We start from the raw sequence: 25,335 nt of genomic DNA, 5'->3' as shown, positions 1-25,335 counted from the left end.
CAACAAGAAAACTAAGTAATAAATATGCACATCCAAATGCTTTCAATAAACAATATGGGGGCTTCTCTGGTGGCGCAGTGGTTGAGAGTCCGCCTGCCAATGCAGGGGACACGGGTTCGTGCCCCGGTCCGGGAAGATCCCACATGCCGCGGAGTGTCTGGGCCCATGAGCCATGGCCGCTGAGCCTGCGCGTCCGGAGCCTGTGCTTCACAACGGGAGAGGCCACAACAGTGAGAGGCCCGCGTACCGCAAAAAAAAAAAAAAGAGCACATTGTCCCTGCTACTGGTGTGACTATAATGCATGGAGGTAAGTACTTTTTTTTTTTTAAGGGCAAACAGAAAATTGTAGGAACAGGGAAGGAGTGACACATTATGTTTGATGAGAAGGAAGTTCGAGAAAGGTTTCGTGGAGGCGACGACCTCTAACCCAGACCTAAGGAGCACACAGTCTTTCCTCAGGAAGAGAAGCACGGGGAAAGGTGTTCCTGGCAGAGGGAACAGCACCAGCAGCGTATGGAGGCTTAAAGTGCCTGCAGGGCTGGGGAATTCCAAGGGTTCATGCAGGCCCAACCACACAGGCCCAGAGGGAGGGAAGAAAAGGTGATTTGGGGTCAGACTGAGGATCTGCTGGAGTTCAGGCTTTGTTCTGTGAATGGTGACCAGTTATCAAGGTGGTTTTGAGCCTTGTCAGGTCTGGGTTTTACAGAAACAACCCTGGACGAAAAAGGAACAGAGAGATAGCTTAGGAGGCTGTCACAATTAACTGTCACAAGAGGGTAGATGTGGCTTTCCTGCCATGTTCTTTGAGTTCCTGGTGTCAGGGGGCCTCGGGGCCACTGCTGGGGAGGAGTGCGGCAGGAGATGGGCAGGGCTGCCTGGGTGGAGAGAGAAAGAAGCCGCTCTGTTTAAACCTCATTTGTTAGAGTTACAGGGAAGATTTCTTTGGGGCGTAGGAAAGGTGGAGTTCTATTGCTAACTAAGTAAATGTTTAATTCTAAATGTTTCGAAATACTGGTTGGAGTGAGAGTGAAGAAGGGTGTGGGCTCGAGAACGAGAGGGGGAATAGCTGCGAGAGGATGGGTTCCAGCAGCATCAGAGACGCTCAGATGTGGCCGCCCTGGTGACTGGGGACAGCGGCACAGAGGTGGAAGGAGAGGAGTCAGCGCTGACCGTGTGAGGGCGATGCCTTGACCTGGGACGAAGCCAAGGCCGACCTGCGTGCAGACAGAGATCAGGATCTGGGCTTAGGAGTGAGGACAGGGCGGGAGCTCTAGACTTGGGAGAAATGCTCGTGCATCTCCATCACTGCAGAAGCCAGGGGATCAGAGGAAGCGTCTGGGAACAAGCAGGGAGTGACGAAAGGAGCAGGGGTGGAAGGCAGACTGGAGAGACCAGGGGAGCCCAGAGAGAGAGAGAGAACACTGGGACAAAGAGAAATTCCCCAGAGCAGGCAGCACTGCAGTGTCAGAGCGCGAAGAGTATTAACTCCAACTTCCTTTTGCCTAAATAGATTTTGCAGCCAGTGATAAACCACACGGTGCTCACCCAAGGGCCTCCACGCTCCATCCCTCCTGTTGTACAACCATCTGAGGTCAGAAGGATGGATGACGCTATCCCACTTGGCAGGCAGGGACAAGCCTAACGAGTTGTTTGATTTCTCCCCAGACAGGCAGCCAGCGGACAGTCCCCCCCAGCACGAGGTCCTCGATGGGGCGTCTCCAAGCAGCCACGGTCATGAGACTGAATCCAAGTGCTGTGACGGGGATACACCCACAAATGCAGCGGCTCAGGTAACAACGACATGTGTTTCCCCGCGCAAACCGGCAAATTCCCCCGGGGCTTCTCCTCAAGGCATCCAGACCCCGGGGGGCACAGCTTTCACCAGGAGCTGCAGCCACTGGCTGTTGACACCACAGCACACATCCCTCCTGGGTCCTAAAATTCAAGTACGTTCCAAAACCGGTGTTTTATTTTTCCCTAAGTTTGTTTCATTTGTATGAGTCTTGTCTCTTCATCAAGTGGATACATTCCTCTAGGGCAGGGATTGTACCCAGTATTTCTTTCACATCCCACATCACCTGGCGGGGGTGGGCACAGAGTAGCTGCTTTAAAAGTGTTAAAAGTATTAAGTATCCAATACTTAAATGGAACAAACTGAGCTGTGATCCCAACGTGCTAAAGGAAATCCCGGACATAGCTTAGTAAAACTTCCCTAGAGCAGGAGGTTTAGACATTGGCCGGTACCCACCTGAATAAGCAGTCATAGACAACATTTGACCAAGAATAAGCTATCTTGGTCCCTATCTGCTTGATAACCCACAGTTTCTTTGCATGCTTTGAGTAGACAGCCGCCTCCCTGGTCAGTTGCTCCTACCCTCTCACAATTAATCAATCAATCTCTCTGTCTTCTCTTTCTCTCTTCTCCCCCCACCACCCCCATACACGTGTGACTCCAGCCAAGGTCAAACAGTAGCCTCTCATCCTTAACTTACAACCCCTGTAGGCAGGTCAGCGTCGGGCCTGTGCGGATGTCTCCAGACAGGTAGTGCCTCCCCAGGTCCCCCTAATTAGGAGCAGTGCTCCCCTGAAGTCCCGTGAGCCTCAGACTCTTCCTAGTCACTAATCCGCCCACCCCCAGGGCACGATATAAAACAGGGAAGAGAACCAAGGGCTTCTGCCCCTGGGTGAGCAATGACTCTCACCCAGGGTGATGCTCTCAAGCTCGGGGTCTAGGCTGCCCTCCTCTGCAGTGCAGCCCCTACTCTGCTTGGCTGCCTACCTCACCTGGACCTCACTCCCACCACCTTCTTCTCATCTGTTAGAGTTACAAGTCAGGTTTCTTTGGGGGCACAGACATAGTGGGGTTCACTGCTAAATAAATCCTTAATAATTTCACCAAAACACCGGTCAAGGTGAAAGTGAATGAGGGAAGGACCTGTCAGACCAGCCTGGCTCCTGGGATCCCTGGTCCCCATTCCTTCCGTCCTGCTCCGCCAGCCAGTCAAGGCAGCATCCACTTTGTTAGTTTTTTTTTTTCTTTTTTTTGAATTTTATTTTATTTATTTTTTTTTACATAGCAGGTTCTTACTAGTTATCTATTTTATACATATTGGTGTATATATGTCAATCCCAATCTCCCAATTCATCCCACAACCACCACTGCCCCCCCCACCCCACTTTCCGCCCTTGGTGTCCATACGTTTGTTCTCTACATGTGTGTCTCTATTTTGAACCTTTAGGATGAAGAAGAGACCAGAGCAAAGAAAGGCCTAAAGTAAACAACTAAAGAAGCAGCTTGGGAACCTCTGTGCTCCTGAAACTGTGAAGGACTGTGGGACCTGTGTAAAGAAAGCTCCATGCAAAGGCCCTGGGGTCTGAGCCAGAAGCCCCAGGAGGACAGAGGCGGGGGAAGAGGGCACTGAATCGGAGCTTCACTTTCCCTCCCTTCCCCATATAATGACCTCTAAAAGGTTCTGAGGAAAGTGAGAGTGGTCGTTTTGCCCCCGGCCACCAACTGCTGCTGATAAATATTTTATTAACCTCGGGCATTTGAGAAATGGCTCTGAAGTTACACACAAGCGAAGCAGAGGCTGCTTTTACTCCCAAAAGGTAGGATGATTAAAGTCTCAGGTTCCACCCCCAATCCCACCTAGGGCGCTGGACCAAATCACCTGGGAATCTTTTCTTTCAATACCATCTAGGGCTAAAAGGAGACTCCAGGCTTAGAAACACTGCACTCCGTGCCCGGGGACTGCATGCTAAGTGCCACTCAGCATTACAGCTGCTCACAAGGGTTTCCCGTGAGTCCTCACTACCAGCAAAGGACTGTGTGTGAAAGCTTCTGGAAAGCCCCACAAAACACGCACTCACAGGCCCGCTGCTGAGGCCAGTGGTTCCAGTGACTCTACTGCTCTCCCCACAGACAGGCTGGGCGTCAGCCCTCACTGGTCCAAGACTGAAGCTCTGACAGTGAAGAGAGAACATCTCCAGTAAAGGGCAAACAAAGGTCTCAAAAAACAGACCCCAAAAGGCTGTTTAGTGCGACCCCCTTGACTACCTAAGGCCTCCTATCTGATTCTCCACTAGGAACCGGCCTGCCTCTTTGCCCCTGGCTTCCAGACTTTTCCCTTCCTCCTTCTGTGGTGACTTCCTGGTGAAGGGGCAGGAGAAGCGAAGGTCCTTACCCTCTCCTTCTTTTTTTTTTTTTTTTTTTTTTTTTTTTTTTTTTTTTGCGGTACGCGGGCCTCTCACTGTTGTGGCCTCTCCCGTTGCGGAGCACAGGCTCCGGACGCGCAGGCTCAGCGGCCATGGCTCACGGGCCCAGCCGCTCCACGGCACGTGGGATCTTCCCGGACCGGGGCACGAACCCGTGTTCCCTGCATCGGCAGGCGGACTCTCAACCACTGCGCCACCAGGGAAGCCCTCTCCTCTCCTTCTTTTACTCCCTCCCTCCTCTCTTCTCTCCCTCCTCTCTCCCTCCTTTCCTCCCTCCTTCCTTTCCTCCTTCCTTCCTCCCTCCCTCCCTTGTTCTTTCCTTCCTTCCTTCACTGCTTCCAAGACAGATACTCTGACCAAGTTAATTCAATGTCTAAACATTATTTAACCCCAAGTCTAAACACCGGTCCATAGATTCTGGAGCTTTTCTCATTGTTTAACTACCAAGGCTTGTCATGACTTCCTTCAACACCAGAGGTAGCAACCTTCTCAAAGTACAGGAAGGAAAACTCTGGGTGCTTTTCTGGGCCCCGGTCCCTGACATGTTCCCACCCTTCACGCCTTCTCATCCCAAGGCTGAAACAGAGCACGGTGTGATCGCGCCTTTCATCCACTGCGTTAAGTGCTTTAAAGCCTTGAAGATGGTCCTGACAAGAAGTGTGTGAAGTAGGAAGGGGAAACATGAGTTTTATGTCTCCCAGCTGAGGAAACGCTGGGGCTCAGGAAGATCAGACTCAGCCCTTGGTCTCTTCCCTGTTTATATTCACCCCCGGGCATGTCATACCAGTCTCATGGCTTTAAATACCATCCTCTTGAGGAAGATTCTCAAACCCATACCTGTAGCCCCAGCTCAGACCTCGCCCCCAAGTCCCAGACTCCTGCATCTACCTGCCTTCTTCTCATCTCCATACGGATGGCTAGCAGACAGCTCAAGCTCAACATGGTGGACCAAGCCCCTGACCTTCCCTTCAAACCTCCCCATCAGCAGCCTCCCCACCCAGATGATGGGAAATCCAACCTTCCGGTAGCTCAGGCCAAAATCCTTGGTTCTCTCATCCCTAACATCTAATCCAACAGAAAATCCTATTAACAATACATTAAACAAATACCCACCTCTACCACTACCCCTTTCCAAGCCAAGGCACCTGTGTCTTGCAAAAGAATTCCTGCAGTTTTTTTTCACTGATCTACCTCTTCCTACCATTGCCTCCACCAATTCGCAGTTCTTAACACAATCAAAGGGATCCTTTTAATATGTAAATCAGATCATGTCACCCCCTCCCTCAAAACCCTCCAGTGACTCCCATTTGACTTAGAATATAAGCCAAGGTCATACAATGGTCTATAATCCCCTCGTGACACACCAGCCACTCTGGCCTCTTCGCTGTTCCCTGAACCCACCAGTCACACTGCCATTTCGGGGCCCCTGCACTGGCTGCTTCTTCTACCTGCAATATATTCCCCCAGAAGTCCATATGCCTCACTCCCTCCCCTCCTTCAAATCGCTGTTTAAACATCCCTTCCTCGATGAGGCCTACTCAGACCAACCTGTGTAAAATAGCAAGCATGCTCCCCTGCCCCTGCTCCACCTCCACATCCATGAGTTCTGTGTCCCTGGGTTGGGGGAGGTGGGGGGGATGAATCCCCTGCAGATACTGAGGGACAAGTGGACTTATTTATCCTCTAATTTACTTATTACGTTTACTGCTTATTGTGCCACCCCCCACACACACACACTACAATAAAAGCCCCCTGAGGACAGGATCTGTATCTCATTTGCTCAGTGATGTATCTGGAATACTTAGACTAGGACCTGGCACTTAGTAGATGCTCAATTTGCTGAATGAATGAACTGCAATTTCCCAACTTCACAGGGCTCTGAATGGTAGAAATGAGGCTGGAATCCACTCTCCAGACAAGTTCCTAACATGTCTGAGCTGCTTAAATTCATGAAGGTGGGGCTTAAGAGTCTTCCAGAGGAAGCAGACAGTAAGCACATATGTTTACGTCTGGTGGTGATCAGGGCTCTGAAGGAATACACGGTGGCTAAGGGACAGAGAGAGGGCGAAGAGTACTGTTTTAAAGAGGATGGTCAGGGAAGAATTTTCTGATAAAAGGACTTTGAGCAGAGACCTGAATCAAGTGAGGGAGTTTCCCAGACAGGTAAGTGGAGAAAGAACATTCCAGGCAGGGAGGACTCTGAGACAGCGCGTGCTTGGTGTATTTGAGGACCCAGGAGAAGGCCAGTATGGCTAAAGGATGAACAATTTCCCCTTGTGTGCTGACTTTAAAATCGAAACCATGCATAATAGCCCCAAACTGGAAACCACCCAAAAGTCCACCAACAGAAGAATGGGTGAACCAAAGGAAATATACTATAAAGCAGTGAGAACCACCAACTACATGTACCAACTTGGATGGCGAGAACATACACAGTTTGATCCTATGTATGTAAAGTTTAAAAGCAGGCAAAACTAAAGAACATTTTTATGATGCATACATAGGTGGTAAAGCTATAAAGAAAAGCAAGGAGATGACTATCACAAAAGTCTAGATACAATCAGGGGTGAGAGATGTGGGGCTGCCGATAGCTATCTCTTGCCTTGGGCGGTGGTTACAGGAATATCCACTTTATAGTTGTTCTTTACACTGTACATATGTTTGTATGTTTTCAGTCTCTGATATACAAACACAAAACTTTAAAAGTTAAGGAAAAAAAAATAAGTGAGAGACAATTCAGTAAACTCTTATTCCTTTCCAGTGAGTACAGGGGTTCTTTAGATACATACTGTCTCACCAAAATTATTTCCTAAAAAAAGACACCAAAGAATAGAGTGCACAGCATATTATTGTCACAAAACAAACATGTATTAACCAGACCGAAAAGGACTTCCACTGCCAACATAACAAGCTATTTTACCCAACATTTAGGCAGAATTCACTTTTTAAACAAAGGTGTAGTGGCAAGATCACTTCAAGATATCTAGAGAATAAAAAGTTCCAGGAAACCTAGATCAAAGGATATGTACGAGAAAGAAATATCTTCTCAGGAACTTCCAATGTCACCAAGACTGACTAACACAACACAACTCACAAAAAGGGAAGAAGGATGCTGGGGGTTGCCTGGGAAGCAAATCTTTAAAAGTCATCCTCAGATGAATTCTGAGCGGCTGACTTCCCGGTAAAGCGTGTACCTCCTACTTCTTGACCTGAGGCCCAGTTTCTGGGAACAGCATGCAGGACCCTCCCCCCTCTCTCCTCTGTCTTTCGAGAAAGTTAAAGTACAACTCTTGGAGTGGACTCTTCCAGCCAGGCGCACCTTCCTGCAACAGGAATCCTTGGTGCCTCTGCAGTCACTTCTTAAGAGTCACTGCCTGGCCCAGGGCTACGGGCCTTGTAACTGCGGGCAGTGCAGAAAGACCTGGGTGAGTTAGTTGCATCAGCTCAGGTAACCCAGCAGCAGATTACGGGAAAAGAGTCAGGCCATCTGGGCCCCAGTATGAGAGATCCCACTGACACTAGCACATTAGTCAACATGTTTTAAAGCCTTCCAAAGGTAGAAGACAATTTGATCAGCTTGGAGCTCATGTGAGTCCACATGGTGAAATGAAAGATTCTAGACATGCGAAAGATTACTGTCCTAGAATTGGTGGTGATGACCTCTTAAATGTCTTCAAGCCATCACCCTTCTTTCCCACTGGCCCCTGGCTTCACAGCCTTAAGAGAGAAAAATAAGCCAGTGTCTCTGGACCCCAAGCTATAACAATTCAGGGCAGGTCTCAGACTTCAAACACCATGTCTAGAACACACCACATAAGCAGCTAGACACACACCTTCCTGCACCCTAGGAGGGCTCTACTCTTTCTATGGAACTGAAGTAGAACAGGACTTGAATTCCAGCTTGGCCGTGAGTGCCCCTGAGCAAGCTACTGAAGTTCTTGGGCCTCAGTTTCTTCTGCTATCAAGTAGGGATTACAGATGTAATTACAACACAGCCTCACTATTCCCAGATTCCATATTTGCAAACTGGCCCACTCACTAAAATGTATCTGTGATCCCCAAATCAATACTCATGGTGCTTTTGCAGTATCCGAGGCACAAGTTCTCATGTTTCCACTCTTGTACTGGGAACAAGTGTCCTTTTTGTGGTCTATTAGTGCCACATTTTTTTGCATTTTTGTTGGTGATTTCGCTGTTTAGCTCCCAAGCATAGTGCTGAAGTGCTAAAAATCATGTGTTAGATAAGCTTCATTGAGGCATGAATTATAGAGCTATTGGCTGTCAGTTCAATGTTAATGAATCGACAATATATATTTAATAAGGTGTCTTTAAGCGGAAACACAATAAAACAAGGTTATATACTGACCAGTTGATGAATTAGCTCTCAGGGACCTAACCCTGGATTTTCCCCTTGGAGCCATGATTCTTTATTTCAGTATTCGCAGTGACCATAGAATGTAACTACTATGACTCACAAGAACTGACCATACCTCATAGGGTTATGGTGAGGATTTAATTAATAGATATAAAGCACTTATGACAATGACTGGTATGACCTAAGTGCTACAGACAACCTATAAAGGATCAGCAGAGACTCTTCCATAAAGGCATTCTGCTTGGCATTTCAGCTAATAAGGGTCTTGGTGCTCTGGCCAGGCGTCAGGTCTCAGTCTCTGAGTGGGAGAGCTGAGTTCAGACATTGGACCAGAGACCTCCTGGCCCAATGTAATATCAATCAGCGAGAGCTCTCCCAGAAATCTCCATTTCAATGCTAAGACACAGGTCCACTCAATGACCAGCAAGGTCCAGTGCTGGACACCCCATGCAAAACAACTAGCAAGACAGGAACACAACCTCACCCATTAGCAGAGAGGCTGCCTAAAATCATACCAAGTTCACAGACAACCCAAAACACACCACTGGACACAGTCCTGCCCACCACAAAGAGAAGATCCAGCCTCATCCACCAGAACACAGGCACCAGCCCCCTCCACCAGGAAGCCTACACAAGCCACTGAACCAACCTTACCCACTGTGGGCAGACACCAAAAACAACGGGACCTACGAACCTGCAGCCTGAGAAAAGGAGACCCCAAACACAGTAAGTTAAGCAAAATGAGAAGACAGAGAAATACGCATCAGATGAAGGAGCAAGGTAAAAATCCACCAGACCAAACAAATGAAGAGGAAATAGGCAGTCTACCTGAAAAAGAATTCAGAGTAATGATAGTAAAGATGATCCCAAATCTTGAAAATAGAATGGAGAAAATACAAGAAACATTTAACAAGGACTTAGAAAAACTAAAGAGCAAACGAACAATGATGATCAACATAATAAATGAAATTTAAAATTCTCTAGAAGGAATCAATAGCAGAATAACTGAGGCAGAAGAACGGATAAGTGACCTGGAAGATAAAATAGTGGAAATAACTACTGCAGAGCAGAATAAAGAAAAAGAAATGAAAAGAATTGAGGACAGTCTCAGAGACCTCTGGAACAACATTAAATGCACCAACATTCGAATTATAGGGGTCCCAGAAGCAAAAGAGAAATAGAAAAGCTGTGACAAAATATTTGAAGAGATTATAGTTGAAAACTTCCCTAATATGGGAAAGGAAATAGTCAAGCAAGTCCAAGAAGAGCAGAGAGTCCCATACAGGATAAATCCAAGAAGAAACATGCCAAGACACACGTTAATCAAACTATCAAAAATTAAATACAAAGAAAAACTATTAAAAGCAACAAAGGAAAAGCGACAAATAACATACAAGGGAATCCCCATAAGGTTAAGAGCTGATCTTTCAGCACAAACTCTGCAAGCCAGAAGGGAGTGGCAGGACCTATTTAAAGTGATGAGAGGGAAAAACCTACAACCAAGATTACTCTACCCAGCAAGGATCTCATTCAGATTTGATGGAGAAATTAAAACCTTTACAGACAAGCAAAAGCTAAGAGAATTCAGCATAACCAAACCAGCTTTAAAACAAATGCTAAAGGAACTTCTCTAGGCAGGAAAGACAAGAAAAGGAAAAGACCTACAAAAAAAAAAAAAAAAACCCCAAACAATTAAGAACATGGTAATAGAAACATACATATTGATAATTACCTTAAATGTAAATGGATTAAATGCTCCAACCAAAAAAAACAGACTGGCTGAATGGATACAAAAACAAGACCTGTATATATGCTGTCTACAAGAGACCCACTTCAGACCTAGGGACACATACAGACTGAAAGTGAGGGATGGAAAAAGATATTCTATGGAAATGGAAATCAAAAGAAAACTGAAGTAGCAATTCTCATATCAGACAAATAGACTTTAAAATAAAGACTATTACAAGAGACAAAGAAGGACACTACATGATGATCAAGGGATCAATGCAAGAGGAAGATATAACAATTGTAAATATTTATGTACCCAACATAGGAGCACCTCAATACATAAGGAAAATGCTAACAGCCATAAAAGGGGAAATCAAGAGTAACACAACAATATTAGAGGACTTTAACACCCCACTTTCACCAATGGACAGATCAACCAAAATGAAAATAAATAAGGAAATTTAAGAAAATTGAAATCGAATCAAGTATCTTTTCCGACCACAACGCTATGAGACTAGATATCAATTATAGGAAATAAACTGTAGAAAATACAAACACATGGAGGCTAAACAATACACTACTAAATAACCAAGAGATCACTGAGGAAATCAAAAAATACCTAGAAACAAATGACAATGAAAAGACGATGGTGCAAAACCTATGAGATGCAGAAAAAGCAGTTCTAAGAGGGAAGTTTACAGCAATACAATCCTACCTCAAGAAACAAGAAACATCTCAAATAAACAACCTAAACTTACACCTAAAGCGCTCAGAGAAAGAAGAACAAAAAAACCCCAAAGTAATCAAAAAGAAAGAAATTATAAAGATCAGATCAAATCAATAGAATTAGAAATGAAAGAGAAGTAACAACTGACACTGCAGAAATATAAAGGATCATGAGAGATTACTACAAGCAACTATATGCCAATAAAATGGACAACCTGGAAGAAATGGACAAATTCTTAGAAAAGCACAACCTTCCAAGACTGAACCAGGAAGAAATAGAAAATATAAACAGACTAACCACAAGCACTGAAATGGAAACTGTGATTAAAAATCTTCTAACAAACAAAAGTCCAGGACCAGATGGCTTCACAGGCGAATTCTATCAAACATTTAGAGAAGAGCTAACACCTATCCTTCTCAAACTCTTCCAAAATACAGCAGAAGAAGAAACACTCCCAAACTCATTCTATGAGGCCACCATCACCCTGATACCAAAACCAGACAAAGATGTCACAAAAAAAAAAACTACAGACCAGTATCACTGATGAACGAAGATGCAAAAATCCTCAGCAAAATACTAGCAAACAGAATCCAACAGCATATTAAAAGGATCAGACACCATGATCAAGTGGGGTTTATCCCAGGAATGCAAGGATTCTTCAGTATATGCAAATAAATCAATGTGATACACCATATTAAGAAATAGAAGGATAAAACCCATATGATCATCTCAATAGATGCAGAAAAAGCTTTTGACAAAATTCAACACTCATTTATGATAAGAACTCTCCAGAAAGTAAGCATAGAGGGAGCTTACCTCAACATAATAAAGGCCATATATGACAAACCCACAGCTAACATCGTTCTCAATGGTGAAAAACTGAAACCATTTCCACTAAGATCAGGAACAAGAAAAGGTTTCCCACTCTCACCACTATTATTCAACATAGTTTTGGAAGTTTTAGCCACAGTACTCAGAGACGAAAAAGAAATAAAAGGAATCCAAATCAGAAAAGTAAAATGGTCATTGTTTGCAGATGACATGTTACTATACATAAAGAATCCTAAAGATGCTACCAGAAAACTAATAGAGCTAATCAATGAATTTGGTAAAGTAGTAGGATACAAAATTAATGCACAGAAATCTCTTGCATTCCTATACACTAATGATGAAAAATCTGAAAGAAAAATTAAGTAAACACTCCCATTTACCATTTTTGCAACAAAAAGAATAAAATACCTAGGAATAAACCAACCTAAGGAGACAAAAGACCTGTATGCAGAAAACTATGAGACACTGATGAAAGAAATTAAAGATGATACAAACAGATGGAGAGAAATACCATGTTCTTGGATAGGAAGAAACAACATTGTGAAAATGACTACACTACACAAAGCAATCTACAGATTCAGTGCAATCCCTATCAAAGCACTAATGGCATTTTTCACAGAACTAGAACAAAAAATTTCACAATTTCTATGGAAACACAAAAGACCCCAAATAGCCAAAGCAATCTTGAGAAAGAAAAACAGAGCCTGAGGAATCAGGCTCACTGACTTCAGACTATACTACAAAGCTACAGTAATCAAGACAGTAAGGTACTGGCACAAAAACAGAAATATAGATGAATGGAACAGGATAGAAAGCCCAGAGATAAACATACACATATGGTCACATTATTTTTGATAAAGGAGGAAAGAATATACAATGGAGAAAAGACAGCCTCTTCAATAAGTGGTGCTGGGAAAACTGGACAGCTACATGCAAAAGAATGAAGTTAGAACACTCCCTAACACCATACACAAATATAAACTCAAAATGGATTAAAGACCTAAATATAAGACCAGACACTATAAAACTCTTAGAGGAAAACATAGGCAGAACACTCTATGACATAAATCACAGCAAGGTCCTTTTTGACCCACCTCCTAGAGAAATGGAAATATAAACAAAAATAAACAAGTGGGACCTAATGAAACTGTAAAGCTTTTGCACAGCAAAGGAGACCATAAACAAGATGAAAAGACAACCCTCAGAATGGGAGAAAATATTTGCAAATGAAGCAACTGACAAAGGATTAATATCCAAAATATACAAGCAGCTCATGCAGTTCAATATCAAAAAAACAACCCAATCCAAAAATGGGCAGAAGACCTAAATAGACATTTCTCCAAAGAAGATAAACAGATTGCCAATAAACACATGAAAGGATGCTCAGCATCACTAATCATCAGAGAAATGCAAATCAAAACTACAATGAGGTATCACCTCATACCGGTCAGAATGGCCATCATCAAAAAATCTACAGTCATTGCTGGAGAGGGTGTGGAGAAAAGGGAACCCTCTTGCACTGTTGGTGGGAATGTAAATTGATACAGCCACTATGGAGAACAGTATGGAGGTTCCTTAAAAAACTAAAAATAGAACTACCATATGACCCAGCAATCCCACTACTGGGCATATACCCTGAGAAAACCATAACTCAAAATGAGTCATGTACCACAATGTTCATTGCAGCACTATTTACAATAGCCAGGACATGGAAGCAACCTAAGTGTCCACTGACAGATGAATGGATAAAGGTGATGTGGCACATATATACAATGGAATATTACTCAGCCATAAAAAGAAACGAAATTGAGTTATTTGTAGTGAGGTGGATGGACCTAGAGTCTGTCATACAGAGGGAAGTAAGTCAGAAAGAGAAAAACAAATACCGTATGCTAACACATATATATGGAATCTAGAAAAAAAAAAGGTTCTGAAGAACCTAGGGGCAGGACAGGAATAAAGATGCAGACATAGAGAATGGACTTGAGGGCACAGGGAGGGGAAGGGTGAGCTGGGACGAGGTGAGAGAGTGGCATGGACTTATATACACTACCAAATGTAAAACAGATAGTTAGTGGGAAGCAGCCACATAGCACAAGGAGATCTGCTTGGTGTTTTGTGACCACCTAGAGGGGTGGGATAGGGAAGGTGGGAGGGAGATGCAAGAGGGAGGGGATATGGGGATATATGTATACAAATAGCTGATTCACTTTGTTATACAGCAGCAACTAACACAACAATGTAAAGCAATTATACTCCAATAAAGATGTTAAAAAAAAAAAGGATCAGCAGAGCTTGACGGGAAGGCGCACATCACGACTTCAATCTATCGCCCTCTTCGACATGCTGGAGCAATATGACTCACGCGGAACCATTTCTTTTTTTTTTTTTTGGCTGCACAGCAAGGCATGTGGGATCTTAGTTTCCAGACCAGGGGTCTAGGGATCGAACCCGCGCCCCCTGCAGTGGAAGCGCGGAGTCTTAACCAGTGGACTGCCAAGGAAGTCCCGACTGAACCATTTCTTTATCATCAGGAAAATTCAATTCTGTGGCCGACACTCACAGGCCCCGATTAGTTCCTCCTCTGAACAGCCCCTCTTTATGGGCATAAAACAACCATCAAGAGCAAACTGAGGTTTTATTTTCTTTTCCCCTAATGGGAATTCCAGGCACTGTAGAAAAATAAAACACTGACATCCGTTCTCCATTCACTGCCCACAAATGTGTGCATAAATTCTGTTATTAGGAATGAAAGCTGCAGGTGGGCATTGAGAAGAGCAGGGAGCAAAACAGATTTGGAAGATTGTTAGGTTCACTTAGGGAGCTGAAGAGAGAGCCACGAATAAAAACTCAGCCATGGTTTGCTCATTCTTTCCTTTTCTCCTTCTGCTTTTGAACAACTGGACATGTGATGCTTATCAGTTATTAATAGCCAATAAATCAGAGAGTAAGAATTATACTTCCCTGAAAAGTTCCAAGTAAGCCTCGTGGAAGATGCTTTAGCGAGTGTCATTGACACTGCACTTCTTTCCATTTTAGACTTCTCCAGGCCTCTGATGTCCATATTGGATGTCATCTGGTGATAGACTTTCTCATGGACAGAGGATTTGGGCATCTCTCTGCTTAAAGGTGACTGCAGCTGCGCCTCCAGAATCACATAAATTCAAGGGGCACAGCTCATGCTTAGGTGTGGATTTTTACAAGGCAAGAGAATGCTTTCATCACTGATGGAAGAAAGCTCTGCTATAAAAGTGAAATAAAATCCAGTGCTTTGGGCTTCCCCAGTGGCGCAGTGGTTGAGAGTCCGCCTGCCGATGCAGGGGACACGGGTTTGTGCCCCGGTCTGGGAAGATCCCACATGCCGCGGAGCGGCTGGGCCCGTGAGCCATGGCCGCTGAGCCTGCACGTTCGGAGCCTGTGCTCTGCAACGGGAGAGGCCACAGCAGTGAGAGGCCCGCGTACCGCAAAAAAAAAAAAACAAAAAAACAAAAAAACAATGCTTTGAGCTCAAACATTTTCCCAAAAGTACCCTGCAGGGGTTGACTAGTGTCCCCCCAAAAGACATCTTTCAGTCCTAATCCCCAGTTCCTATGAATGTGACCTAATTTGGAAATAGAGGCTTTACAGATGCATCAATAGTTAGTTAAGCATCTTGATATGAAATCATCGTGGGTTTAGGGTGGACCCTAAATCCAAAGGCTGGTATCCTTATAAGAGAAAAGAAAAGGAGATTTGAGACCAAGAGGAGGACAGAAACATGGAGGACGACGGAGGTAAGGACTGGAGTTGTGCTGCCACAAGCCAAGGACACCAGGAGCCACCCAAAGCTAGAATCAGTAAGGAAGGATTCTCCTGAGAGTCTTCAGGGGCAACATGGCCCTGCCAATCCCTTGATTTCAGACTTCTTGCTTCCAGAACTGAAAGAATACACTTCTGTTGTTTTTAAGCTACCAAATTTGTGGTGATTTGTTGCAGCAGCCCTAGAACCTAATAACACATACCCCAATGTTTCTTTTAATTAGTAACATGAAACCTTGAGCCAAAAGGTCATTCACTATTTTACAGGCAAATAAACAATAATCTAGACATTCCAAAACAATCCATATGCATTATTAGCCTGTCCTCAGAGCATAATGATATTTTGTTGTCATTTTGATCACTACTTCCTCTACTTTAGGAATATAGTCAGTGCAGGGAAGAATGGCGTTCAGAACCTCAAACCTTACATAGATGATGGACAAGATGAACGTTATATGACTCAGTCCTAAAATTGGGGTGAAGCTGAGATCGAATGAAAACCTTTGGCTTTCTTTGTGGCCAAAGCCTGGTGTCAAGCCATGTCAGGCCATGGGTCATTTCTCCAGGCTCAGACTTGTTCTAAGCTTCCTGGCATTAGAAATGACTATTCACCTATTTGCTGGTGAAGCAAACCTTGGCAGCTAAAGAGTTTGACAAACAGTCGTGATTCACACGTCCTGGGCCTTCAGGCTCCTTCCTACGTCTACAGACAGCCTCACTGCCCCTGTATTCCATGTCAAATAGAATTTCAGCTGACACATGTCCACAGAAAGAGGACAGTCTGCATCAAGCCTGGAACGGCCCTTCAAGGCTGTATCTTAAAGTTGGATCTCTCCATTGGACAGAAGAAGAAATTAAGGTTCAAGGAAGTTAAGAGAGTTCCCCAAAATCCCACACCCCATTAATAGGTGGGACAAGGACTCAGGTCTCCGAACTCCCCCTGGGCTTGGCTCTCAGGGCCAGGTTGCTCCTACAACCAGGTAGAAGAATTATACTAATGAAGGACATGGAAGAAGGGCAGGAGAAAGGGGCCACAATGGGCAGGAGCTAAGGCTAGTGATATCCACCAGTGTCTAATATATAAATATTATCAGTTAATGCTGGACACTGGTAGTTTTCTGAATTTTCTGCAATGCAAGGCATGGACTCTAAAGTCACACAGACATGGATTCAAATTCTGGCTCTCCGACTTATCAGTTGTGACTTTGAATTAATTATCTGAATACTAAGCCCTGAGTTCCTTATCTATAAAATGTGGATAAATAACACCTGTCTCATTTGGTCATAGCGACAATTAAATGACAGATTGTATGTAAAAAAAAAAACTACATACAGTACGCACCATTTATATAAAGTTAAGAAGGTCAAACACAGATTCAATTTAGAGCTCACCTATGTGGGGAACGGGGTGGGGGGAGTGTGCAGTCACGAAGGGATACATGGGGGGCTTCCACTCTACGTTAATGTTTTTATTTTTTTAATATTTATTTATTTATTTATTTTTGGCTGTGTTGGGTCTTCGTTTCTGTGTGAGGGCTTTCTCTAGTTGCGGCGAGCGGGGGCCACTCTTCATCGCGGTGCGCGGGCTTCTCACTGTCGCGGCCTCTCTTGTTGCAGAGCGCAGGCTCCAGATGCGCAGGCTCAGTAGCTGTGGCTCACGGGCCTAGTTGCTCCGCGGCATGTGGGATCTTCCCAGGCCAGCGCTCGAACCCGTGTCCCCTGCATTGGCAGGCAGATTCTTAACCACTGGGCCACCAGGGAAGCCCAATGTTTTCTTAAGGTGTGTGGTGCTGGGTATGTGGGTGCTTATGCTGTTATTCTTCATAACATTTTGTTTTAAATACATTTCTTAAAATTTACACATAGGAAGAAATTAATAAATTAACGGCTATTATAATTTCTATTAATCCAAAAGTATTTATTCAGTTCTTACTCCGTGTGGGGGACTGTGTAACACAACAGCGAATGCTAAGGAAAGATTCATGCCCCCCCCAATCTAGATTAGAACCTCCAGTCTGGCAGGGGTTGCAGCACCCACCTTATAAGTGTAATAATACCAGGCAGAATGCAGTAAGTGACCTGAGGGGTAAAAAGAAAGAAAAGAGACACCATAACTGCTTGGAGAGACCTTCTAAGACTTCATCATACAGGGGGCAACTGAAATGGGCCTTAAAACCTAAGTAGAATCTTCAGCAGTAGAGAAAACAAAAAGATGTCTAGCTAACAATTATGCCATTAACAGAGGCACCAGAAGGGAAACCAGAATGACTACACAGATTACGGGCACAGAAACTAGAGAATGTGAAATCAGAGGCCAGGGAAAGAGGAAATGAGAAATAAGGCCAGCACGGTCAGCACAGGGGTACTAGTGTACAGCAAGAAAACAAGAGCAGATTTCTTTCTCTTGAAACTTTCAAAAGAACAGTTTTCATGTAATCATGCAGGGGAAGGAGCCAAATCTCAGGATGAGTGGGAGGTGAAGAAGGAGGTAGGGGTACAGCTGACTATGCTTTAGAGACATTTGCACCTGCTGCAAAGGACGGCAGCTAAAGAAAATGGCAATATCAGGATGAATGTTTAGTCAAGGGAGGCCCCAGCATATTTCTAGAGAAAGGGCAAAGAAAGAACTAGTGGGACAGAGAAAAATACAGATGCAAACCAGACAAGCGACCGCCATTCTCTTTCAGATACAAGGTTCCAGAAAAAGCAAAAGGAACAAGGTCAAAAACACAAGTGGCAATGTCAGATTGGCAAATGAGCTGAGATTAAAAATTGGTTTTCTTGAACTAACGAGAGTCCCTGGTCCATTTTGGAAAAGGACTACAGGTGATCATGCACACAAATGACAAACGACTTCCCTCTGACCACACCCTTTCCAGGCACTATTACCTTGGGGTATGAAATAAAACTTGAAAACCACTGTTTTACCATAGAATAAAGGATTTAGCTGGGGAGAGGAGATATCTGTACAAAACCTTTTTTATAAATGAAAAAAAATGACATGAAGAGTGAAGTTCTTAATAAAAAATAAAGTTAAGACCATCTGACCATATCATTTCACCACGTCAAGATTCCAAACCAGCCACTATGGAAAACAGCCTGGCAGCTCCTCAAAAAGTTAAATGTAGAATTTACTATATGACCCAGCAATTCCGCTTCTAGGTATATACCCAAGAGAAAAGAAAACATACGTCCACACAAAAACTTGTATACCACTGTTTGTAGCAGCATTATTTATAAAAACCAAAAAGTGGAAACCACCCAAATGTCCGTCAATTGATAAATAAAATGTAATATATCCATACAATGGAATATTATCCAATGATGAAAAAAGAATGAAATGCGGATACACCCTACAACATGGATGAAACTTGAAAACCTTACGTTAAGTGAAATAAGTCAGATGCAAAAGGCCACATAATGAATGATTCCATTTGTACAAAATGTCCAGAATAGCCAAATCTCTAAAACCAGAAGGTAGATTAGTGGTTGACTGCGGGGATTTGGGGGGTGGGGGTGAGTGGGCAGGGAGGGGAGGGCAGCAAGTGACTGTCAATGGATATAGTGCTTCTCTGAACTGATGAAAATGTTCTGAGTTACATAGTGGTTATGACTGCACAGCTTTGTGAATGGATTAAAAAGCACTGAACGTCACACTTAAACAAATTTTCAAACTAGACCTTCCAATGACTTGGGCAGGAAAGAACATGCAGGTACACACACCCCCCCACACACACACACACACATGTCACTGCTCCACACACCCATTAATAGGCTGCTCTTCCCAAATATTATATTGAAATGATGCCAGAATGACACTAAACCACAAAAGACCAGTCCACTCATATGCACATGCTCAGAAGAATAGCAATGATACTTAATAATAACTAAACTTCATTGACTGTTTACTATGTGTCAGGAACTATACTGAGCACTTCACATGGATTAGCTCATTTTGTTTCTCACTTCATCCCTTTGAGGTATTACCATCCCCATTTTACAGATGAGGAAATTAAGGCACAAAAAAAGTTTCATAACTTGTGCCAGGTCACCCAGTTGGAACTTAACCCCAGGCAATCTGATTCATGAGAACTATGCTATTCTGCCCCAACTGACTCTGTCTTCTTAAACTCACTTGCAAAATTCATTGACTTACAGTGTAAACCAAGGCAGGGGAGGGGTGAGGTTTTAAAACAACCAAAACTATCATCTTAAATAGCAATTCCGGAAAGAATATTGGAAAGACCCAAGGCTCTGAGAATGAGACCAAGCGGAGAGCCGTATTTCATGTTACTATGAATATTATTTCATGTTACTATGAATAAGTTGACTGTAAAACCCAAGCATGAAATTCCAGATTGTTACCCACTACTTTTAAGACTCGCGGTAGATTACTGGGTTTCTCCCTGCCCGCAACAATCGAATAATCTAAGTGGGAACACCACTGCAAGAGCAAACAAAAACATTGGGTATTGTGTGTATGACTTTATACATAGAACACAAACAGGACATGTTTACATACATGTGTGCTCACTAAACAGTGAGGGGCAGATGGCAAGTTCTAAACCCTATGTTATAGGAGAGAAAGATGAATAAGGGCAAAAAAAATCAAAGAAGACTGCTTGAGGAGACCTTAAGAACTAGCATTTAGGAAGGGGCAGAAAGAATAAAGGTCACTACTTGAAGCAAGCTTGGAGGGAATAAGAAGGTTGGATTGTTCCTAGAGCAAGAAGGATGCCTGTCTGATTAAATCAAGGAGTGTACCGTGTGTAATGTACCAGAAAATAATAGTGGACAGGAGGGAAGGGGTTATGTAAGATCTCAAAAATCAAGGTAAAATGTTCGGACTTGATAGAGTAAGAAAAGGTAAATCATGCTTTTAAAAAAGTTGTGAGGGACTTCCCTGGTGGCGCAGTGGTTAAGAATCCACCTGCCAATGCAGGGGACACGGGTTCGAGCCCTGGTCCAGGAAGATCCCACATGCCGCGGAGCAACTAAGCCCGTCTGCCACAACTACTGAGCCTGCGCTCTAGAGCCCATGAGCCACAACTACTGAGCCCGCGTGCCTGGAGACCGTGCTCTGCAACAAGAGAAGCCACCGCAATGAGAAGCCCGCACACCGCAACGAAGAGCAGCCTCGTGGCAACTAAAGAAAGCCCTGAAGACCCAACACAGCCAAAAAAAAAAAAAAAAAAAAAGTTGTGAAAGCTTTATCATATTAGTTGCATACTTCATAACAAACACTGGCAACTAAAGAAAGCCCTGAAGACCCAACACAGCCAAAAAAAAAAAAAAAAAAAAAACGTTGTGAAAGCTTTATCATATTAGTTGCATACTTCATAACAAACACTGGCTTCCACATTTGCTTACCCAACCCTGGAGTTCTGCCTCATCTACTATTTCCTAATTTCATTTTAAATATTTTGTTTCTATCATATCTACCTCCAAGTCATGCCCTAGAGAAATCTTAATTTCATCAGAGTCAAGATATAAAATAATTGCTTACAGTCACAGCCCTGAACAAAGCTGTGCTGGATGGTGCCTTCACCAAGCCACTTAGCACATCGCTAATGTGCATTAAATTTCCTCACACACTTCATAGCTTAATCTGTAATGAATCAACGTCCCAGTGAATAAGCTGTCCCTTGAGAAAAATATGTACTTTTTTTTAATGTGAAAAATATTTCCTTGCACTCAGTCACTGCGATCGTCTTCTTTCAGTAATAAAATTGAATGACAACGTACCCAACTTTTTTCCTGGGTGAAACAGAAATTCACAGTTGCTCATTTCACTGAAACAGAAATAGGCAGTCACAGTTGTATTTAATCGGACCCCTATGCAAACTTCTCTCCCCTACTTCTCTGCGGGGGCACTGCACCCGAATTCTTGCCGTTTTCCACAGGCTTCCACTTGGGTCTCAGGTGCCTCCGAGGATCTGTGCTTTCAGGCAAATATTTTACCCGAGGAACAAACCCAAGGAGCAGGATCTCCTGTAAGGAACCCAAGAGCTTAGTCTGCGCCTCAGTGTGACCTTAAAGCAAGCGCACGTCCCCAGCTCTGACGAGCACACGAGTATCCGCACTCCGCGGCGCCCGGCAGCAGCCAGGGAGCCCCAGATCGCGGCCGGGGCGCGCACCCACCTGACCAGGGGCTCCTTCTCGGGCACGGCGGGCTCCTCCAGGCACCTGCACGGGCAGCAGCAGCAGCACACGGTCCTCAGCCAGGCCCTCAGCCCCATGGAGAGCGAGGTGCCCCGCCGGCGCCGGACGACTCCGAGGAAGCCGCGGCGGCGGCAGCGAGCGAGCGCGGCTGCGGCGCGGCCGCCGGACCGGCGTCCAGGTGCGGGGACAGTGGCGGCCGGGGCGTCGCGGGCCGGTCCGTGCGCATCACGCTGCGGCCGGGGACGCGGGCAAGGCGGGAGGCGCCTTTACGGCCCCGGGGCTGCAGGGCCGCGCGCTTTCCTCCACTTGGGTTTTGTTTAGGGCGCGGGTTTTGTTGGGGCTTTTCTTCTCTCGCTTTAATTCCCCGGGCGCAAATTGGGGCGCATGCGTTCCCGAGACGCTTCGCTGCTGCCCTCTAAGGAGGACGCAGGGACTCCAGCCGCCAGACGGCAAAATCCGAGGGCACCGTGGGGGACGGGGCTGGGGGAAGGAGGGGCAAGCCCCTCGAGTCAAGAAGCACGAGGTTGGGCTGGATCTATTCATACGTTTTATTGGCTTCACTCCCCGAGGAAATAAAAGGTCCTCCTTCCCAGCCCCACCCTTGCCTTCAAAGCGGAGGTTAGGGCATATTTTTAACATGTCAGTCCCACAAAGAGTAAAAGTTAGCGAAAGAATAGGGTTGATGCATTACAGAAGTGAGTTTTTTTAAGTACTATATTCACAACTAATTTTTTTTAGTCGTTTTCATGTCTCCCAGTCCTTGAATAATTCCCTCAAAAAAGGCAACCTCTATCATCAGTATTTTCCGACTTTCCAGAGCTATTTATGTGTGCGTGTGTGTCTGTATATTTACTTACGCTTCTGCACACTTGTAAGTATAGGCACCCATAGTCCTCTCCCTTTTTACCCCAACAGTGGCATACTCCACACATTTCTGTCCCTGGCTTGTTTCACTCCGTTTACCATGGAGACTGTTCCACCCACTACATGTATAACTTCCTCTATCGTACTTTGCATTTATGCATTTATGTAGCTGCATTTATGTAGTTGATGCCCTTATGTTATTTTAACCAGATCCTTATGAACGGACATTTAAGTTCATTCCAGCCTTTTGATATTAAAATAACGCTGCAGTGAATATCCTTTCACTATGTGTTTGGACATGTGTATCCCTTGAATAAATATTTGGCAGCTGACTTTCTGGGTCATAGGTAAGATACCGTTTTAAGTTTTGATGGATCTTGCCAAATTGCCCTCCAAAGAGGTAATTCCCATTTACACTCTGACCGGCAACATAGGAAAGGATGTTTCCCTAAATCCCCACCAATACTATGGAATTTTCATCTTTGTCAATCTTATTTATTCAACAAATATTTACTGAACATCTGTTATGTGCCAGGCATGTTCTAGGCTCTGGGAATACAGCAATGAACAAAAGAAACAAAAATCCATACTTTCTTGGAGCAAACCTCCTAGTAGGGAAGTTCCACCAACGAAACAATACATTATTGAGTGCGTTAGAAAGTGGTATGTACTATGGAGAAAAATAAGGCAGGGAAGGGGATAAGAAGTGCCAGGAAGTTGTGTGTGTGTGTGTGTGTGTGTGTGCTGGGGAGAGGGGTGGTGGCTGCAGTTTTAAATGGGGTGATCAGGGAAGACCTCCCTATATGGTGACACTTAAGCAAAGACTTAAAGATGATGAGCAAGCTAGCCCTGATTCCAAGGGGAAGAGCATTTCAGGGAGAGTGAAAGTCGTGTGCAAAACCCCAGAGAAGAGAGAATAAACAGTAGGGTGCCTGAGAAAGAGCAGGGTTTCCAGGGGCCCTAGAGAGAAATAGGCCAGGAGGAAGAGTAATAGGAGATGGTAGAATGTGGGACCTTTGGGGACATGGCAAGGACTCTGGATTTTGTTCCATGTGAGCTGAGCAAACCTTTGGAGGTCTTCAAGTAGAGGGAGAGAAGTGGTCGACCTAGGTGGCCACAGGATCCACTGGTTGCTGTCTTGAGAAGAAATTGGGTGTCAAGGGCTGTTTTAGGGAGAGGCAAATGGAGGCCATGCTAATGACCCAGATGACCATGATTTGGACCAGGGAGGAAGCAGTTAGAGGTGGGCAGAAATGGCTGGACCCTGAATGGAATTTGAAGACAGAGCCAACGAGACTTATAACAGATTGGAAGTAAAATATAAAAGAAAGAGAGGAGGGAGTCCAAGGTTTGGGGCTTACAAGCTGTGAAAGTCGAACTGTCACTGATTGTGATAAAGGACATGGGATAGGCAGGCTTGGAGGGGTGAGGAGGAAGAGCAAGAGTTTATTTTCAGAAGTGTCAATTCCCATGGGCAGTGTGTTCATTTAAAAGTGTGTTACAGGGCTTCCCTGGTGGCGCAGTGGTTGAGAGTCCGCCTGCCGATGCAGGGGACGCGGGTTCGTGCCCCGGTCCAGGAAGATCCCACATGCCGCGGAGCGGCCGGTGAACGGCCCGTGAGCCATGGCCGCTGAGCCTGCGCGTCCGGAGCCTGTGCTCCACAATGGGAGAGGCCACAGCAGTGAGAGGCCCGCGTACCACAAAAAAAAAAAAAAAAAAAAATGTGTTACAACACGTAAGTTTATCCTGTTCTGGCAACATTATGAGGCTGAAGGAACTTATCAAGTGCATATTCATTGAGAGGCTGGCTACTGAGAGTTAAGAAAAGACAAGAGAAGGTCCCCGAGGGCTCTGACTTAGCTGGGGAGACAGGATATGGACCCATCATGAAAAGTTGAGAGGACATGACAGAGTACCAGCTGTCACCAGGCAGCACAGGGCTGTGGTATCAAGCCCAGCACCACGTCATTTATCACTTGCAACTGTGCCAGGATGGAGTACTATGTACTATGTTCTGAAATTGGATTTTGGATTTGAGTTCACCTACCTAGGTTCAAGTAGAAAGTGGGCCAAGGGGGCTGCCAGCAAGAAGATGAAAGCTAGGGTCTGACAGCTTCTATTAACTATTGGAGTTGGATTTGTTGAGAATGGAGAAACTAGAGAAGGCATTCAGCTCCTGGAAAACACAGGCACTCTGCCCCCTTACTAACCTTGATCTTAGACAAGTCACTTAATTTTTCTGAACCTCAGTTTTCTAATTTGTGAAATGGAGATGATGAGTCGAGCCCTACCGACTAGAAAGTTGTGAGACTCAAATGAGATCATTTGAAAGCCATAAAGTACTATAGAAATAGCAGAATTCAACACAGTTGACTAAATCCAAATAGTATAGGTCTGTTGAGCAAATATCAGTTCCAGTACTACTTGGCTTACATATGACAGTATTTCTTTTCACGTTTGTACGTCTGCCATGTGTGGGCATCTTTCATGTGGTAGGTTTCAGACAGGACATTTCTGGAAAGCCATAGAACCATGTCTACATAACAAACTTGCTCAGGAGGTTAATGCTCTGCTTTACTAAGGATCACATGAAGTGTTTGCCTGCTCTAACAACTTATTAATATTTTCTTTTAAA

The 25,335-nt window shown here is 44.6% G+C and overlaps 1 protein-coding gene across 2 annotated transcripts in view; it reads right to left on the bottom strand.

Annotated features, from left to right (window-relative positions):
• Positions 1 to 21,913, bottom strand: part of MREG (melanoregulin) — a gene marked incomplete at both ends in the record, with an annotated part of 65,422 nt that extends 43,509 nt beyond the window's left edge. The window contains one exon of one of the 2 annotated variants that reach the window (XM_079710126.1): positions 21,744 to 21,913. In XM_079710126.1, the coding sequence (XP_079566252.1) occupies positions 21,744 to 21,913 (170 nt within the window). The remainder of the gene's footprint in view (positions 1 to 21,743) is intronic. The other variant, XM_079710127.1, reaches the window with a different exon arrangement.
• Positions 21,914 to 25,335: the final 3,422 nt, after the last annotated feature.

The sequence above is a fragment of the Hyperoodon ampullatus genome (assembly GCF_949752795.1).
Source record: "Hyperoodon ampullatus genome assembly, chromosome: 8".
NCBI classification, from domain to species: Eukaryota; Metazoa; Chordata; class Mammalia; order Artiodactyla; family Ziphiidae; genus Hyperoodon; species Hyperoodon ampullatus.
This window is presented reverse-complemented; position numbering and strand designations above follow the sequence as displayed.